General features: G+C 44.5%; 2 protein-coding genes across 7 annotated transcripts in view; both read left to right on the forward strand.

The window, feature by feature from the left end:
* plcb4b (phospholipase C, beta 4b) overlaps positions 1–8282 on the forward strand; it is a 146284-nt gene extending 138002 nt beyond the window's left edge. For 4 of the 6 annotated variants that reach the window (XR_013207528.1, XR_013207531.1, XR_013207529.1 and 1 more), the window contains 3 exons: positions 5062–5148; positions 5348–5971; positions 7663–8282. Coding sequence is in view for 1 of the 6 variants with exons in the window: in XM_077245641.1 (XP_077101756.1) it covers positions 5062–5148; positions 5348–5384; positions 7663–7751 (213 nt within the window). In the remaining 5 variants the exon portion in view is untranslated. The remainder of the gene's footprint in view (positions 1–5061; positions 5149–5347; positions 5972–7662) is intronic. The other 2 variants (XR_013207532.1, XM_077245641.1) reach the window with 2 other exon arrangements.
* Positions 8283–14680: 6398 nt separating this feature from the next.
* The window catches only part of lamp5 (lysosomal associated membrane protein family member 5), a 12548-nt gene continuing 6679 nt past the window's right edge, over positions 14681–20549 (forward strand). The window contains exons 1-5 of the mRNA XM_077245649.1: positions 14681–14909; positions 15486–15664; positions 15921–16052; positions 16158–16275; positions 18019–18207. Of these exons, the coding sequence (XP_077101764.1) occupies positions 14768–14909; positions 15486–15664; positions 15921–16052; positions 16158–16275; positions 18019–18207 (760 nt within the window). The 5' untranslated portion in view covers positions 14681–14767. The remainder of the gene's footprint in view (positions 14910–15485; positions 15665–15920; positions 16053–16157; positions 16276–18018; positions 18208–20549) is intronic.

Below are 20549 nucleotides of genomic sequence, written 5' to 3' on the forward strand. Positions count from 1 at the left end.
TCAGATATAACACACTCAGATTCAGCTGTAAAGCAGCTCTACACACGACAATAGAGTAATAGATTATCAGTCATATGGGAGCTTGTTTCCACCACAAAATAAACAATAAAATGGGAAATTGTGACTTTTTATCGAAAAATTCTTGAACAAATTTCTTGAATTTGTGAGTTTATATCCCTCAGTTCTAAAGAAAATCAGAATTGTTAACTATAAACTTGCACGTGCGGGTAAAAAAAAGTCAAAATTCTGAGATCAAAAGTTGCAATTACCTTTTTTATTATTGATGTTGACGTGACGTGACATTGACGTGATGTTGACTTGACATTGACTTCACGTGATGTTGACGTGATGTTAACTTGACATTGACATGATGTTGACGTGACGTGACATTGACGTGATGTTAACTTGACATTGACGTGATGTTGACGTGATGTTAACTTGACATTGACGTGATGTTAACTTGACATTGACGTGATGTTGACGTGATATTAACTTGACATTGACGTGATGTTAACTTGACATTGACGTGATGTTGACGTGATATTAACTTGACATTGACGTGATGTTAACTTGACATTGACGTGATGTTGACGTGATGTTAACTTGACATTGACGTGATGTTGACGTGACGTGACATTGACGTGATGTTGACTGTGACATTGACGTGATGTTAACTTGACATTGACGTGATGTTGACGTGATGTTAACTTGACATTGACGTGATGTTAACTTGATATTGACGTGATGTTGACGTGATGTTAACTTGACATTGACGTGATGTTGACATGATGTTGACGTGATGTTGACGTGATGTTAACTTGACATTGACGTGATGTTGACGTGATGTTGACGTGATGTTGACTGTGACATTGACGTGATGTTAACTTGACATTGACGTGATGTTAACTTGACATTGACGTGATGTTGACGTGATGTTAACTTGACATTGACGTGATGTTGATGTGACGTGACATTGACGTGATGTTGACTGTGACATTGACGTGATGTTGACGTGATGTTAACTTGACATTGACGTGATGTTGACATGATGTTAACTTGACATTGACGTGATGTTGACGTGACGTGACATTGACGTGATGTTGACTGTGACATTGACGTGATGTTGACGTGATGTTAACTTGACATTGACGTGATGTTGACGTGATGTTGAGCGTGATGTTGACGTGATGTTAACTTGATATTGACGTGATGTTGACATTGACTTGATATTGACGACGTGATGTTGACTTGACTGACGTGTTGTTGATGCGATGTTGACTTGACATTGACGTGATGTTAACTTGACATTGACGTGATGTTGGCGTGACATTGACGCAATGTTGACTTGACATTTACTTGACATTGACGTGATGTTGACGTGATGTTAACTTGACATTGACGTGATGTTGACTTGACATTGACGACGTGATGTTGACTTGACATCGACGTGTTGTTGATGCGATGTTGACTTGACATTGACGTGATGTTAACTTGACATTCACATGACGTTGACGTGATGTTGATGGGACATTGACGTTACATTCACATGACATTGACGTGACGGCGTGACATTGACCAGACGTTGACGTGATGTTGACTTGACATTGACGTGTTGTAGATGCGATGTTGACGTGACGTTGGCATGACATTGACGTGACATTCACATGACGTTGACGTGATGTTGATGGGACATTGATGTGACGTTGGCATGACATTGACGTCAAGTTGACTTGACATTTCGCGATGTTGACGTGACGTTGGCATGACTGACGTGACATTCTCATGACGTTGACGTGATGTTGATGGGACATTGACGTGACGTTGGCATGACATTGACGTGACGTTGACGTGATGTTGACTTGACATTGACGTGTTGTTGATGCGATGTTGACTTGACATTGACGTGACGTTGGCGTGACATTGACGTGACGTTGGCGTGACATTCACATGACGTTGACGTAATGTTGATGTGAGATTGACGCGACGTTGGCGTGATGTTGACTTGAGATTGACGTGACATTGACGTGACGTGACGTTGACGTGATGTTGACTTGACATTGACGTGACGTTGGCGTGACATTGACGTGACGTTGGCGTGACGTTGGCGTGACATTGACGTGACGTTGGCGTGACATTGACGTGACGTTGATGTGATATTGACTTGAGATTGACATGACGTTGGCATGACATTCACATGACGTTGGCGTAATGTTGATGTGACATTGATGTGACGTTGGCATGACATTGACGTCAAGTTGACTTGACATTTTGCGATGTTGACGTGACGTTGGCATGACTGACGTGACATTCTCATGACGTTGACGTGATGTTGATGGGACATTGACGTGACGTTGGCATGACATTGACGTGACGTTGACGTGATGTTGATTTGACATTGACGTGTTGTTGATGCGATGTTGACTTGACATTGACGTGACGTTGGCGTGACATTCACATGACGTTGACGTAATGTTGATGTGAGATTGACGCGACGTTGGCGTGATGTTGACTTGAGATTGACGTGACGTTGGCGTGACATTGACGTGACGTTGACGTGATGTTGACTTGACATTGACGTGACGTTGGCGTGACATTGACGTGACGTTGATGTGATGTTGACTTGAGATTGACATGACGTTGGCGTGACATTCACATGACGTTGGCGTAATGTTGATGTGACATTGACGTGACGTTGGCGTGACATTGACGTGATGTTGACTTGAGATTGATGTGACGTTGGCGTGACATTCACATGACGTTGACGTAATGTTGATGTGACATTGACGTGACGTTGGCGTGACATTGACGCGATGTTGACTTGAGATTGACGTGACGTTGGCGTGATGTTGACTTGAGATTGACGTGTCGTTGGCGTGACATTGACGTGACGTTGACGTAATGTTGACTTGAGATTGACGTGACGTTGACGTAATGTTGATGTGACATTGACGTGACGTTGGCGTGACATTGATGCGATGTTGACTTGAGATTGACGTGACGTTGGCGTGATGTTGACTTGAGATTGACGTGTCGTTGGCGTGAAATTGACGTGACGTTGACGTAATGTTGACTTGAGATTGACGTGACGTTGACGTGATGTTGACTTGAGATTGACGTGACGTTGGCGTGACATTGACGCGATGTTGACTTGAGATTGACGTGACGTTGGCGTGATGTTGACTTGCGATTGACGTGTCGTTGGCGTGACATTGACGTGACGTTGACGTAATGTTGACTTGAGATTGACGTGACGTTGACGTGATGTTGACTTGAGATTGACGTGACGTTGGCGTGATGTTGACTTGAGATTGACGTGTCGTTGTCGTGACATTGACGTGACGTTGACGTAATGTTGACTTGAGATTGACGTGACATTGACGTGATGTTGACTTGAGATTGACGTGTCGTTGGCGTGACGTTGACGTGACGTTGACGTAATGTTGACTTGAGATTGACGTGACGTTGACGTGATGTTGACTTGAGATTGACGTGACGTTGGCGTGACATTGACGTGTTGTTGATGCGATGTTGACCCTGACATTGACGTGACGTTGGCGTGACATTGACGTGATGTTGACTTGACATTGACACGATGTTGACTTGAGATTGACGTGACGTTGACGTGATGTTGACTTGAGATTGACGTGTCGTTGGCGTGACATTGACATGACGTTGACGTAATGTTGACTTGAGATTGACGTGACGTTGACGTGATGTTGACCCTGACATTGACGTGACGTTGGCGTGACATTGACGTGATGTTGACTTGACATTGACGTGACGTTGACACAATGTTGACTTGACATTTACGTGTTGTTGACATGACATTCACATGACGTTGACGTAATGTTGATGTGACATTGACGTGACGTTGGCGTGACATTGACGTGATGTTGACTTGACTGACGTGTTGTTGGTGCGATGTTGACTTGACATTGACGTGATGTTGACGTGATGTTAACTTGACAATGATGTGATGTTGACTTGACTGACGTGTTGTTGATGCGATGTTGACTTGACATTGACGTGACGTTGGCGTGACATTGACGTGACGTTGACGTGATGTTGAATTGACATTTATGTGTTGTTGACGCGATGTTGACGTGACGTTGGCGTGACATTGACGTCACGTTGACATGATGTTGACGTGATGTTGATGTGACATTGACGTGACATTGACGTGACGTTGACGTAATGTTGACTTGAGATTGACGTGACGTTGACGTAATGTTGATGTGACATTGGCGTGACATTGACGCGATGTTGACTTGAGATTGACGTGACGTTGGCGTGATGTTGACTTGAGATTGACGTGTCGTTGGCGTGACATTGACGTGACGTTGACGTAATGTTGACTTGAGATTGACGTGATGTTGACTTGACATTTACGTGTTGTTAACGCGATGTTGACTTGACGTTGGCATGACATTCACATGATGTTGACGTGATGTTGGCGTGACATTGACGTGACATTGACGTGACATTCACATGACGTTGACGTGATTTTGGCGTGGCATTGACGTGACATTCACATTATGTTGACGTGATGTTGACTTGACATTTATGTGTTGACGCAATGTTTACGTGAAGTTGACGTGACATTCACATGATGTTGGCGTGACATTGACGTGACATTCACATGACGTTGACATGATGTTGACGTGACATTCACATGACGTTGACGTGACATTCACATGACGTTGACGTGATGTTGACGTGACATTCACATGACGTTGAGGTGATGTTGACGTGACATTCACATGACATTGACGTGATGGTGACGTGATGTTGACGTGACATTGACATGATGTTGACTTGACATTGACGTGATGTTGACTTGACATTTACGTGATGTTGACGTGACGTGGATGCGATGTTGACTTGACATTGACGTGACGTTGGCGTGACATTCACATGACATTGTCATGATATTGACATTGACGTGACGTTGGCGTGACATTCACATGACATTGTCATGATATTGACATTGACGTGACGTTAGCGTGATGTTTATGTGACTTTGATGTGTTGTTGAGATGCTCTTCCGTGTCTTCGTCTCAGCTGGCCATGAAGCAGGCGAAGGAGCTGGAACAGCTACAGAAGAACCAGCGTGAGCAGCTGGAGAAACTCGAGAAGTTCAACGAGCAGGTAAAACCTCTAGCCGTCACTGACACGGGACGCGTTTACTAGCTAAACATGCTAGATCTTCAACAGTTAGCTGAAATTAATGAATGGTCACCCTTCTCTTGATTTCATATGATTTGCATTTTGTCCTCCATTTTTCATATTTTGTACGTGTGACATCCGAAGCCATGCCTTAAATATGATTTGCCTTTTCTTTGAACAGCTTTTGAAATCCCATCATGCAAACAGTCAGACTCCAGGTAGGCTCACCATCGCTTTCCCTTATCTTCAGTTTCCTTGTCAGCCTTGTTTCTGCCTCACTGAGGGTTACTGCTTCTCAAACATACTAAACGGAGAAAAACCCGCCGCAAAACATCATGTTCTTCCTCTGTGTTTTTGCCTTGTTTTCCAGCACAATTAAATCAATATACATTTACTGGAGAAGCATTTAGTGAAGTCTTGTTTTTTAAAATTGCATAAAAATTAAGTTAAAACATTAAATGCTGTCTGTCACATACATCACATGTTCAGTAATTGGTCATTTGTTGGAAGGTCCCGCCCATTTGACAGCTCGGCCAATCATCATAGAGAAGCCAAGTATCTGGCAGCTGATTGGACGTTGAGCTCCAAATCAAATTAAGCCCATGCTGCTCTCACAGAAAGGACTCTATATACACTATATATATATATAAAGAGCTAGTTAGTTGATTAGTTATATATACTAATCATGTCATTGCAGCATTTCAGATGAGCCTGTTGAAAGTCTCAGTATGATTTACTGTCATCACACCGTTGTTCCTGTGTTATGAAACGATACTCATCACTGTCCACATGAGTCATTCACACCGTGAGTCACTCGCTGTTACTGAACACAAGCGTTTGAAAGTGTTTCCTACAGCATCCAGTATTCACTCCACGATGAACAGAGAATCAGGGCGTTCAGCAGCGATCGAGTTGGTGACAGAATCATAAAGAACATAATACTGATTCTGATTTCAACAATTAATATTTTAGTAATTCTGCTCTCATTTTAAATTGGACATGATGAAAGGAATGGCCTGCAGTTCAGTGATTGAATCAAGAGTCGTTAGATTGATTCGGTGAGGGAACGAGTCATCAGATGATTTAGTTAGTGGTGGAACTTCACATCCAATGAGTTTTTCAAATAGTTGTAGGTAACACTTTAAAACACTTTGTTAACATTAGTTTACAAGAACTAACAATTAACAGTTGTATTTTTATTCACTAATGTTAACAAAGATTAATAAATACTGTAACAAATGTATTCCTAATTGTTAGTTAATGATAGCTAATGTATTAACCAATGGGACCTTATTGTAAAGTGTTAACTTTAAGTGTTTCTTTTTGTAAAAGAGCTGGATGATAAAAGAATATACCAAACTACTTAGACTTTTTTCTCTTCATCATGAACCCAGGATTGATTTTTTCATGAAGTTTACATGAAAATCATTTTAATTTATTTACTGAAGATAGCTCTGAATAAGTCACTGTCTGAATGAACAGCATCTTTATAACAAGCTCCCACTTGTTAATGTTTGTTAATGCATACATCTAGTATTACCTAACAGTAAGCAAGACTTTTGTTACAGTATTTATTAATCATTGTTAACATTAGTTCATGTCCATTAAATTAAACTAACAGACATATCTTTTGATTTTAATAATTCATTAGTAAATATTTAAATTAACATGAACTAAGATTAATAAATGCTGTACAAGCATTTTTCTAACCAATGTTAACAAATATTAAACCTTATTGTAAAGTGTTACCGTTTTTTTATTATTCTAGACAACAGATCTGGATGAATGAATGGATGGGTGGAAGGGTAGATGGATGTATGGATGGCGGATGAATGGGTAGATGGATGGATAGATGGATGTATGGATGGCGGATGAATGGGTAGATGGATGGATAGATGGATGGATGGATGGATGGATGGATGGCGAATGTATGGATGGATTGATGGATGGATGGGTGGCGGATGGATGGATTGATGGAATGGGTAGATGGATGGATGGCGGATGGATGTTTGGATGGATGGATGTATTGATGGATGGATGGATGGCGTATGGATGGGTGGGTAGATGGATGGATGGATGGGTGGGTAGATGGATGGATGGATGGGTGGGTAGATGGATGGATGGATGGATGGATGGATGGATGGATGGGTGGGTAGATGGATGGATGGATGGGTGGGTAGATGGATGGATGGATGGGTGGGTGGGTAGATGGATGGATTGATGGATGGATGGATGGGTGGGTAGATGGATGGATGGGTGGGTAGATGGATGGATGGATGGGTGGGTAGATGGATGGATGGGTGGGTAGATGGATGGATGGATGGATGGGTGGGTAGATGGATGGATTGATGGATGGATGGGTGGGTAGATGGATGGATGGATGGATGGGTGGGTAGATGGATGGATGGATGGGTGGGTAGATGAATGAATGGAAGGATGGATGGCAGATTGATGGATGGATGTGAATCTGATGGCATGTCTGCTGTGATTCTCCAGGCCAAAGACATGCAGAAGATGGTGAAGCTGGAGGAGGACATGGACCGCAGACCAGCCACAGTGGTGTGAACGCTCCGTCAGTCCACTGAGAAGACCAGAGGAAACCCTCACGATCTCCCACACGAGTCACGAGTGCTGAAGATGTCTGTCTGTCCCTCGGGCTCCGTCTTCATCCGTCTGTCCCTCAGGCTCCATCTTCTCCACCCCGAGAGTTCCTGCCGTCTGTAGATCTTTAGCCCCGCCCTACCTCAGCTCTGACCCCGCCCACTCTCCCTACCTCAGCTCTAGCTGCGCCTACTCTCCCTACCTCAGCTCTAGCCCCGCCCACTCTCCCTACCTCAGCTCTAACCCCACCCACTCTCCCTACCTCAGCTTTGACCCTGCCCACTGTCCCTACCTCAGCTCTGACCCCACCCACTCTCCCTACCTCAGCTCTGACCCCGCCCACTCTCCCTACCTCAGCTCTGACCCTGCCCACTCTCCCTACCTCAGCTCTAGACCCGTCCAATCTCCCTACCTCAGCTCTAACCCCGCCCACTCTCCCTACCTCAGCTCTGACCCCGCCCACTCTCAGCTCTGACCCCGCCCACTCTCCGCACCTCAGCTCTGACACCGCCCACTTTCCCTACCTCTGCTCTAACCCCGCCCACACTCCGCGCCTCAGCTCTGACACCGCCCACTCTCCCTACCTTTGCTCTAACCCCGCCCACTCTCCCTAGCCCCACCTAAGCTCTGACCCCGCCCTCTCTCCCTACCTCAGCTCTGACCCCGCCCACTCTCCCTACCTCAGCTCTGACCCCGCCCACTCTCCCTACCTCAGGTCTAACCCCACCCACTCTCCCTACCTCAGCTTTGACCCCGCCCACTCTCCCTACCTCAGCTCTGACCCCGCCCTCTCTCCCTACCTCAGCTCTGACCCCGCCCTCTCTCCCTACCTCAGCTCTGACCCCGCCCACTCTCCCTACCTCAGCTCTGACCCCGCCCACTCTCCCTACCTCAGGTCTAACCCCACCCACTCTCCCTACCTCAGCTCTAACCCCACCCACTCTCCCTACCTCAGCTTTGACCCTGCCCACTGTCCCTACCTCAGCTCTGACCCCACCCACTCTCCCTACCTCAGCTCTGACCCCGCCCACTCTCCCTACCTCAGCTCTGACCCTGCCCACTCTCCCTACCTCAGCTCTAGACCCGTCCAATCTCCCTACCTCAGCTCTAACCCCGCCCACTCTCCCTACCTCATCTCTGACCCCGCCCACTCTCAGCTCTGACCCCGCCCACTCTCCGCACCTCAGCACTGACACCGCCCACTTTCCCTACCTCAGCTCTAACCCCGCCTACTCTCCGCGCCTCAGCTCTGACACCGCCCACTCTCCCTACCTTTGCTCTAACCCCGCCCACTCTCCCTAACCCCACCTAAGCTCTGACCCCGCCCTCTCTCCCTACCTCAGCTCTGACACCGCCCACTCTCCCTACCTTTGCTCTAACCCCGCCCACTCTCCCTAACCCCACCTAAGCTCTGACCCCGCCCTCTCTCCCTACCTCAGCTCTGACCCCGCCCACTCTCCCTACCTCAGCTCTGACCCCGCCCACTCTCCCTACCTCAGGTCTAACCCCACCCACTCTCCCTACCTCAGCTTTGACCCCGCCCACTCTCCCTACCTCAGCTCTGACCCCGCCCTCTCTCCCTACCTCAGCTCTGACCCCGCCCTCTCTCCCTACCTCAGCTCTGACCCCGCCAACTCTCCCTACCTCAGCTCTGACCCCGCCCACTCTCCCTACCTCAGGTCTAACCCCACCCACTCTCCCTACCTAAGCTTTGACCCCGCCCACTCTCCCTACCTCAGGTCCGACCCTGCCCACTCTCCCTACCTCAGCTCTAACCCCACCCACAGCAGCTAACTCCTCCCACAGCTGGTGCTGTAGCTCCGCCCCCACGGTGAAGACGGCGCTGGTGGGACAGACCCGTCACACACGCGTGTTTTTCTACAGTCCACTGCGGCCGTCCATCATCAGCAGAGCTGCAGCCATGATGGGTGACTCAAAAGTAAACTTTTCAACCCGAATCTCACCCGTAGCAGAGCCAGGCCAGCGGACGAGTCTGATTAACAGACGGTTTAGTTAATGTCGTCAGCACAGTACCTGTGAACGATGCGCTAGTTTAATGTCCTGAGCACTTTTTATGTGATAGGATGTCGAGGACCTTTGACTATGTAGCAGAGCACTAGCTTTCCTCAGTACAGTAAGAATGTAGAGTCTGGAATCCACACAAGTTCTTCTGCTGTCCTGTGCTTTTATCGTCCGTTCCCGTCCATTTTTAAGATGCACAAGTCATTTTATCCCATATGTTGTTTTGTTTTAGCAGTGACACTTTTTAAACAGGCTTTGAGATGTAGATGGTGCTCAAGGAGTTTGCTTTCGCTGTTCGGTACGCGACGGATCCAACCTCAATCTCGTAGCGGGGACGCTTGCTGGTTCTGATCCATATGGATTGGGACGCATCATCAACACAAACTATTTACTTGTCTCAGACACGACGCTGAACTTTGGTTCCACTTGTGTTTGTGTTCTCTCACTTTTAGGTCTGATCTGTTAGGTTGACTTGTTTTAAAGAGAGGTGATTGATTGTACTGTTTATTCCGGCTCGTATTTGCCGAGCACTTAAGGGATTTTGGAATCATATGTATATTGGTTGTCGTGGGTTTTCCATTTATTGGTTTCGTTCCCTTTTCTTCTTTTCCTTTGCATCATGTTTTTTAAGTGTTTGGCGGTGACCACATATCTCGTGTGAAAGCAAAGTGCTTTAAAAATCCATCGCTTACAAATGTGCCACTAAATGTCATGTAGGACCTTTAAATTATTTTACTATGATAAATGCCAAAATAAGGGGTTATTTATATAAAGATACATATATTATAGCAGGTAGTTTAAGACTACATTTGATTTCTTAGAAGCTTTTTGCACTAGATGAATGTTTTCTGTTGTGCGACTTCCTTGTAGACTTTTGCTCTAAATTATAGTTTGCGGGAAAAGCAGATTATTTTTGCAGAACTGTCGCTCTGAATTTCTATTCGTTTGTCTTTCTGTAGCTCAATGGATCATGCTGTGGGTGCTTTTGTATTTATATATAAATATATATATATATATCGTATTTGTCAAAATTCTAGCAATGAAAATACTCAAAAAATACTGTTGTTATCCTGCTACTTTAATACTGTTTTATAGTATGTGTACCAATAAACTATTCCAGGTGTTAAATGAAAACTGTTGCATGTTTATTTAATTGTTTGTCAGTGTCATTTCATGAAAACCGCTGCACTCTTATAAATAAAGCTTCCAAAAGTGTTTTCACAGAAATGCCATATAAAAGCCGTTTCTGGTTTCCAAATAACCTTTCAGTGATCTGTTCTTAAAACAACCACATTTTTTAGCGTGAAGAACATTTAATAATCTAAAGAATCTTTATATACCAATTTATACAATAGATTGCTTTAAAGCTAGCTGCTCTACATTATTAAACATGATAGAATATAAGAGTTACGACTCTCCAGTGTGTTCATGTTTTTACTTGCGTCTGAACAGAAGAAATTAACTGAAGATTTTTACGACAAAGAAGGCGGAGCCTCAGAGCCACACCCACCTGTTACATCATCACCGACCAATGGGTGTTCAGAGGTGTTTTACAGCCAAAGCAAACTTTTACAGAAAGCTGTTTCTAACTCCAGAAACAGACTTCGTTTTGGCCTGATTTTGGAACCAGTAGTTGCTTTCAGCTGTTTCGCTAACTTGTGTTACATTTGTGCCGCATTTCATTCACTGTGTGGAAATTCCTCTGATTTCATAGATATGTGGCTGAAAGCACATTAAATGTTCAGCAAACGTTTGCGGAGTAAATGATATTCTCTGTTGAGTATGTATAGCATTTTCATTTTTACTGATATATGTCAGATATCAGCGACATATTATGTGGAAAACAACCAAAAGCACCTCCATCTGTTCGATGTACAACGCTGCAAATGTGTCATTTATCCGAAGATATGAATAAAGAAGAAAGGTGTCTGTATCAATAGACTGGGTTAAGGTTAGTTAGTTAGTTAAATCTCCCCCTTTCCAGTCAATAATCAGATGCAGTAATTGGCACATGTATTCATATCATTCAGCCGGCGCTTTCAGAAGTCCTTATTACAATCAGCACATTAATACACATCCACTTATGAACAATAAAGTGTGATAATGAGATTCGTGTTGTCCTGGAAACTCCACAGTGCAGCAGTATAAAGAGCGTGGAGATCAGCGGCGGAGAGACGATTGCCTGAGGAACGAGTCTTAAACATGCTGAAGCTCGACTCCAAGACAGACACCAGGATCCTTCTGGACGCCATCTCCAACGACAAGATCCACCTGGCCAGGTTCATCTTAGACGCTCTGGATGGGAAGATCATCGACTCCGAGACGGAGGGAGCGCAGACGCCTCTGGTTTCCGCCGTGTTCCTCCAGGATACGGAGGCGAGGAGCAGGTTCATGAATCTCCTCTTGCAGAGAGGAGCGCGTGTGAACCGGCCGGACGAGAGCGGGCGTACGGCGCTGAGCTACGCCTGTGAGATGGGATTCCTGGATGCCGTTAAGATCCTTGTGGAGAACGGAGCCGATCCCGAGGCGGCGGACTCCTGGGGGAATACGCCACTCATGTATGCCGTTGTGGCCAGTCGTCCAGCCGTCGTGGAGTTCCTGGTGCGCGCTTTTAAAAGACTGGGACTACAGATCGACCGGCAAAACAAGGTGGGAAATTCTGCGGTCGAGGTGGCGAAGCATCTCGGACACACGGAGTGTTTACAGGCGCTCCGGAGTCTCTCCAGGAGGATTCATGACGACACGCTGGCTGAAAGACTTTCCACCGTGAGCATCGATGAAGATGAGAAGCCCAGTGAGAGAAGAGCTCCACCTGAAGACGGGAATCGCCTTCACGTCGGTTTAACCCGGAAAAGATCCCTTGGTTTGCGGAACCGAATCCAGTCGATGGACTCTATTGAGGAATATGAGAGGGAAAGTGATGCGTTCTCATCACAAGGCCTCATGTTCTCTAGTGTTTCAACATCAAAACCTCGACATAAACACCTGGATCATCTGCCTAACAGCTCGAACAATCTCCTGCCTGCCCTGTTTTATTCACCGAGACCCTCCAAAACGCCATGCAGAAGCTGCACTCCTGATTCTCCTCCGTCGGGTCCTCTTGGCATTTTATTAACTCCTTTCGGCAAAAGCGCCAAAGAAGAGCTTGAGAAAGCCAAGAAACATCTGCCCGTCCGGAGGTTTGATGACTGCTATTATCAGAAGAGGTGCAGTTTACCAACGAGCGCTCTGGCAGCGGCGGCCCCGGAGCGCAGTAAGAGCAAATCCCAGCGGAAATCCCCCGGGAACGCCGGGAACAGATCCGTGAGCGCTCTCGGTGGCCGGATGTTGAGGAGATTCACGTTCCCGGAGCTCAAGCGGAGCAGCGGAGAGGCTTGCAGAGCTTCGGATCCATCCGTACGCTGTATCGCGAGGTCAGAGACGTTTCCCCTGGCAAACAGCCATCCTCAAGTGGGAAGCAAGCCGAGCATCGACAGCATTAGTGCAGTCAAGTGTGAGTTTGACTTTCAGTGTAAAGCTGCTCCAAATACCTGATCATGAGCGGATGAATCTCTCATGAGCACGAACTACTGAAGCTTCAATATAATACAAGAGTATGGGACACATAACGATATTAACTAGGTAAATGTTTTAGGACATAAATGTTCTTATTGTTATGGAGATTTTGCGTCATTTTCCTGCAGCTGATGCCGTTTCAGCAATATGGCCATCTGTCAAACAGACAATCTGTGTTTCACATTTCACCAGCACTTCTGGAAAAAAATTTGGTAACATTTTACAATAAGGTTCATTAATTAACATTAGTTAACTACCTTAGTTAACATGAACTAAGAATGAACAATACTTCAGTATTAATCAATCTTAGTTAATATTAATTGCAACATTTACTAATGTTAAAATCAACGGTTGTATTTGTTAACATGAATTAATGCACTGTGAATTAACGTGAACAAACAGCTGTATTTTTATAACTAACATTAACAAATATTAATAAATACAGTAACAAATGTATTGCTCATTGTTTGTTAGTAAATACATTACAAAAAAGGTTCTTTAGTTAACATTAGTTAAAGTATTACAAAAAATGTATATTACTTTTTCTTTCTTTTTTTGTGCCAGTGTTTTGAATACCAGTAATTTATGTTAGGGCAATAATTGGTTTTGCCCCGGTCAATAATGGTGTACGTGTGTTTTTCTCTCCATTTAACACTCGTTACACTATAGCAGAGAGTGTTGTCACACAATATGGGGTAAGTTGTCACAATATAGCCTGTCATTAAACAGCCTCTGCGTTCACACATTTTCAAGTCACATTTATTTGTATAGCGCTTTTCACAATTCACATCATTTCACAGCAGCTTTACAGAAAATACATGAGTCTAGATTACAATTTAGAGTGATTATCATCAGAGGTAACTATTTCAGAAATGTACATACAAAATCACAGCGAAAAAGGTATTAATTTAAACTATGTAATAATTTAATCATTAAAAAATGCAATTGAGAAAGAATTCACAAAAATGTAAAAGCTGACACACAGAAAACTCTCAAAAACTGTAACTGCTTAAAATTACACACAACAAGCCACGTTTATGAATTTTTAAAAAATACTCGTCTGAATGTATGCGTGTGTGTTTTATTGTATATTGCTAAAAAATGATTCCATTTTATGAAACTGTTCTAAAACGCATTAAAACCCTGATAGATCCTGAAGATGCAGACCATGTGACAACTAACCCCAGTGTCCCATAAAAGGATGTTTTTGTTTTTTTACTAAATGCAATAAAGTGCATCCCCTGCAGAAAAAGCTTTCCCTTTATAGCGTTTCTCTGCGGAAAATCACCGAGGGACTTTAACGTGCGCGAGCAGGAGTGAAGCCCACAGGATGATGATGATGATGATGATGATGATGTGATCGCTGGACGGGCTCGTGTCGCGCTGCAGTGCGGGGTCCGCGGAGTGTCCGAGCGCACGAGTGATGCGTCGCGTCGCGAGCGTCTGCAGGCGTGAATCACGCGCACCTGCATCTGATGCTGGAGTTCCTCTGGAATCTTCCGCTCATTCCTTGCAGGATCTTCTCTTCATGATGGAGTTTCACTGCGCTGCACTTCTACTGCTCGGTAAGTTCTGCTCGCATGTTTATGGCATAATAACCTATAGTTTATTTTTACATATAGCGCCTTATACGATACAGACGCATTCAATACGCAGCTTCACAAGCAGGAAGATAACAGAATCAATGATGCAAACTTCATTAAATATGAGGCTGGTTACAGTACAGGCTACAGTAGCCGGCGAGGATGATCTGCTGGGAGTTTGATTCTGTTACATACATTCGTGTAACAGACGCTTAATTATTATTACACTATTCATTTATCAGAATGAGAAAGAAGCACACATGTAAGATCCGCTGAAGAGAAACTGATGAAAACTACACAATTCTAAAAAGAAATCTGCTCCCAGTTGTAGTTTCTCAAAAATGTTGCCATTCCATCGTGTTGATTTGAGTTTAGTGTCCAGAATAGAATGTGTGTTTCTTGTTTCACTGCAGAGAAACTGTGTGTCTCAAACACCGGTGGACGAAACAAAGAGCATCTCCGAACACAATTCCACACAATAGAAATAGAGTAGAAGGCGAGACTCATTAACTGTGTGTGAGACTGTATGATCTCATGGTTTCTCCTGGTTTCCCACAGGCTCTCTGTCAGCGCTCAGTGTTTCTGCGGAGCAGGAGGTGGAGAATCTCTCCGGACTGTCAGCGAATCCCGACCGGGACATTTTTGTGGTCCGGGAAAATGAAACGACCTGCTTGATGGCGGAGTTTGCGGTGAAATTCCTGATTCCATACGATGTTCTGGCGCTGAATGGAATCGACGTGAGCGACTCTATCCTGTCTCACTGAATCCTAAATGAACCGTTGATCTAATAGAATAAAACCAGCAACACGGTTTCCAGTTAAAACATCATTATTCTGCTCATCCCATCAGGATACTTTAAGCGTTTGGAAACTTAAAACATGAGATGATGCTTATATCATATATATATTTGTGTGTGTGTGTGTGTGTGTGTGTGTGTGTGTGTGTGTGTGTGTGTGTGTGTGTGTGTGTGTGTGTGTGTGTGTGCGTGTGCAGCTAATAACGGAGCAGGCGTCCGTGTCAATCCCGCGTGGAGCTCAGATTGCAGGGAAATGCGGGAACAGCGACTCGGAGCTTCACATCTCATGGATCAATCACTCCTTCACATTCCGAATCTTCTTCTCAAAGGTTTGGATCCGAGCAGAAACTGATGATCATCATCACTGCACTTCACTGTTTCATGTGGATTATTCACGCGCGCGCGTGTGTGTGTGTGTGTGTGTGTGTGTGTAGGAGAAACACACGATGGGCAGTGATGGGAAAGCTAAGGAAACAGAAGTGTGGAAGATGAACAAGGTTCAGCTGGTCTATGATACTTCAGAGAAGACACACTTCATTAGCGCTTATAATCGTGAGTAAAACACACACGGCACATTTGTCTTGGAAATAAGATGAATGATCGATTACAGATTAAGATCAGTAAATAATCCTCATCTTTTACATATATAGACTTGATTTGTGATTTGACGCTCCAGTTCATGTAACCTCAGGAACATCTCTACGCTGGATTTAACCTGCAGATTATTGATATTATTTATGCTCATGATTGATGAGCTTTTATTGTTGAAAATGAGCTTTTCTTCTGCATGTTTTTGGTTTGAGACACAAAGCCGAACACTGCAGATCTGAGTTCTCCACTGCGGCATTACTGCGCTTTTACACACTCACACACACCGACCATCACTGCGCTTTTACACACTCACACACACCGACCATCACTGCGCTTTCACACACTCACACACACCGACCATCACTGCGCTTTTACACACTTTTGAAAGTCACGTGTCTACTAGTATCTGTAAAACCGCATTTTTCCATCTTAAAAATATATCTAAATTACGTCATATGCTCTCATTGACAAATGCGGAACAACTAGTTCATGCGTTCATGACATCAAGGCTAGATTATTGTAATGCTCTACTGGGTGGTTGCCCTGCACGCTTAATAAACAAACTACAGCTAGTTCAAAACGCAGCCGCTAGAGTTCTTACCAGAACCAGGAAGTACGACCATATTAGCCCGGTTCTGTCAACACTGCATTGGCTCCCTATTAAACATTGTTTAAATTTTAAAATATTGCTGATTACTTACAAAGCACTAAATGGTTTAGCTCCCCAGTACTTGAGCGAGCTCTTAACGCATTATAGTCCTTCACGTCTATTGCGATCTCAAAACTCCGGCCAGTTGATAATACCTAGAATATATAAATCGACTGCTGGCGGTAGATCCTTTTCCTATTTAGCACCAAAACTTTGGAACAATCTTCCTAACATTGTCCGGGAAGCAGACACAATCTGTCAGTTCAAAGCTAGACTAAAAACACATCTCTTTGGCTTAGCATTCACATAACACTCTATAGACTTCTATAATTCAATATTAGGCTGCTTAGTTTAGATCAGCCGGAACTGGGAACACTTCCCTCAAATCCTGATGTACTCGTTACATCATAAGAAGAATGGCATCTACGCTAATTTTAGTCTTTTTAGAAGGTTTGTGTTCTCGAGCTCAAACACTGTCGTGTGTGTGGACGGCCGGAACACATTAAAGTTTCTGTTTTCTGTTGAACGGTGTGTGTTAGCGGCCGCTAAGTTAATAACTAATGATCTTTACAACGGAAGTGAATCAATCAAAACTAACTTTATCTGGACAATAACTTTATTCTAGATCTGCTGTAAAGCCTAAACAATCTCTGTTACTGTAATCTCCTGTTATCACTGTAAAGCTGCTTTCTATATTGTCAAAAGCCATGTATTAATGAAGTAGACTCGACTTGACACACACACACACACACACACACACACACACACACACACACACACACACACACACACACACACACACACACACACACACACACACACACCCCGACTGAAGACTCGCTTCAGGAACTTGGCTGCTTCTCTACCATTTCAACTGTTTGTTCAATCTAGTTTAGCTAGAACTGCAGTGAATAACAGATCATTCTGCTGATCAGAGTTCTGGTGGAGGTGTAATAACCATGTGTGTATGTGTGTGTGTGTGTGTGTGTGTGTGTGTGTGTGTGTGTGTGTGTGTGTGTGTGTGTGTGTGTGTGTGTGTGTGTGCGTGTGTGCAGCGGGGAAACACACGGCCAGCACACACCTCCTCTCAGCGCTGGTCACTCCCGCTGGACGCTCGTATGTGTGTTCGGCTCAGCAAACGCTCACCATGATCTCCAGTGACCATCAGAAGGGCATCACCGTCTACATGACCGACACACAGATCCAGCCCTTCGACATCGCCAGCGACTTCGTCTTCAGTGAACGTGAGCCTGAACACGTGACAACACACAACACCAGATTACTGAACACGTGACAACACACAACACCAGACTACTGAACACGTGACAACACACAACACCAGACTACTGAACACGTGACAGCACACAACACCAGATTACTGAACACGTGACAGCACACAACACCAGATTACTGAACACGTGACAACACACAACACCAGATTACTGAACACGTGACAACACAAAACACCAGATTACTGAACACGTGACAACACACAACACCAGATTACTGAACACGTGACAACACACAACACCAGACTACTGAACACGTGACAACACACAACACCAGATTACTGAACACGTGACAGCACACAACACCAGATTACTGAACACGTGACAGCACACAACACCAGATTACTGAACACGTGACAACACACAACACCAGATTACTGAACACGTGACAACACAAAACACCAGATTACTGAACACGTGACAACACACAACACCAGATTACTGAACACGTGACAACACACAACACCAGACTACTGAACACGTGACAGCACACAACACCAGATTACTGAACACGTGACGACACACAACACCAGATTACTGAACACGTGACAGCACACAACACCAGATTACTGAACACGTGACAACACACAACACCAGATTACTGAACACGTGACAACACAAAACACCAGATTACTGAACACGTGACAACACACAACACCAGATTACTGAACACGTGACAACACACAACACCAGACTACTGAACACGTGACAGCACACAACACCAGATTACTGAACACGTGACGACACACAACACCAGATTACTGAACACGTGACAGCACACAACACCAGATTACTGAACACGTGACAACACACAACACCAGATTACTGAACACGTGACAACACAAAACACCAGATTACTGAACACGTGACAACACACAACACCAGATTACTGAACACGTGACAACACACAACACCAGACTACTGAACACGTGACAGCACACAACACCAGATTACTGAACACGTGACAGCACACAACACCAGATTACTGAACACGTGACAACACAAAACACCAGATTACTGAACACGTGACAACACACAACACCAGATTACTGAACACGTGACAACACAAAACACCAGATTACTGAACACGTGACGACACACAACACCAGATTACTGAACACGTGACAGCACACAACACCAGATTACTGAACACGTGACAACACACAACACCAGATTACTGAACACGTGACAACACACAACACCAGATTACTGAACACGTGACAACACAAAACACCAGATTACTGAACACGTGACAACACAAAACACCAGATTACTGAACAAGTGACAACACACAACACCAGATTACTGAACACGTGACAACACACAACACCAGATTACTGAACACGTGACAGCACACAACACCAGATTACTGAACACGTGATAACACACAACACCAGATTACTGAACACGTGACAGCACACAACACCAGATTACTGAACACGTGACAGCACACAACACCAGATTACTGAACACGTGACAGCACACAACACCAGATTACTGAACACGTGACAACACAAAACACCAGATTACTGAACACGTGATAACACACAACACCAGATTACTGAACACGTGACAGCACACAACACCAGATTACTGAACACGTGACAACACAAAACACCAGATTACTGAACACGTGATAACACACAACACCAGATTACTGAACACGTGACAGCACACAACACCAGATTACTGAACACGTGACTGCACACAACACCAGATTACTGAACACGTGACAGCACACAACACCAGATTACTGAACACGTGACAACACAAAACACCAGATTACTGAACACGTGACAACACACAACACCAGATTACTGAACACGTGATAACACACAACACCAGATTACTGAACACGTGACAACACAAAACACCAGATTACTGAACACGTGATAACACAAAACACCAGATTACTGAACACGTGACAGCACACAACACCAGATTACTGAACACGTGACAACACAAAACACCAGATTACTGAACACGTGACAACACAAAACACCAGATTACTGAACAAGTGACAACACACAACACCAGATTACTGAACACGTGACAACACACAACACCAGATTACTGAACACGTGACAACACACAACACCAGATTACTGAACACGTGACAACACACAACACCAGATTACTGAACACGTGACAACACAAAACACCAGATGACTGAACACGTGGCAACACACAACACCAGATTACTGAACACGTGACAACACACAACACCAGATTACTGAACACGTGACAACACAAAACACCAGATTACTGAACACGTGACAACACACAACACCAGATTA

Source organism: Siphateles boraxobius, unplaced genomic scaffold (genome assembly GCF_051911475.1).
Source record: "Siphateles boraxobius isolate OS27281-9 unplaced genomic scaffold, OSU_SipBor_1 274, whole genome shotgun sequence".
NCBI lineage: Eukaryota > Metazoa > Chordata > Actinopteri > Cypriniformes > Leuciscidae > Siphateles > Siphateles boraxobius.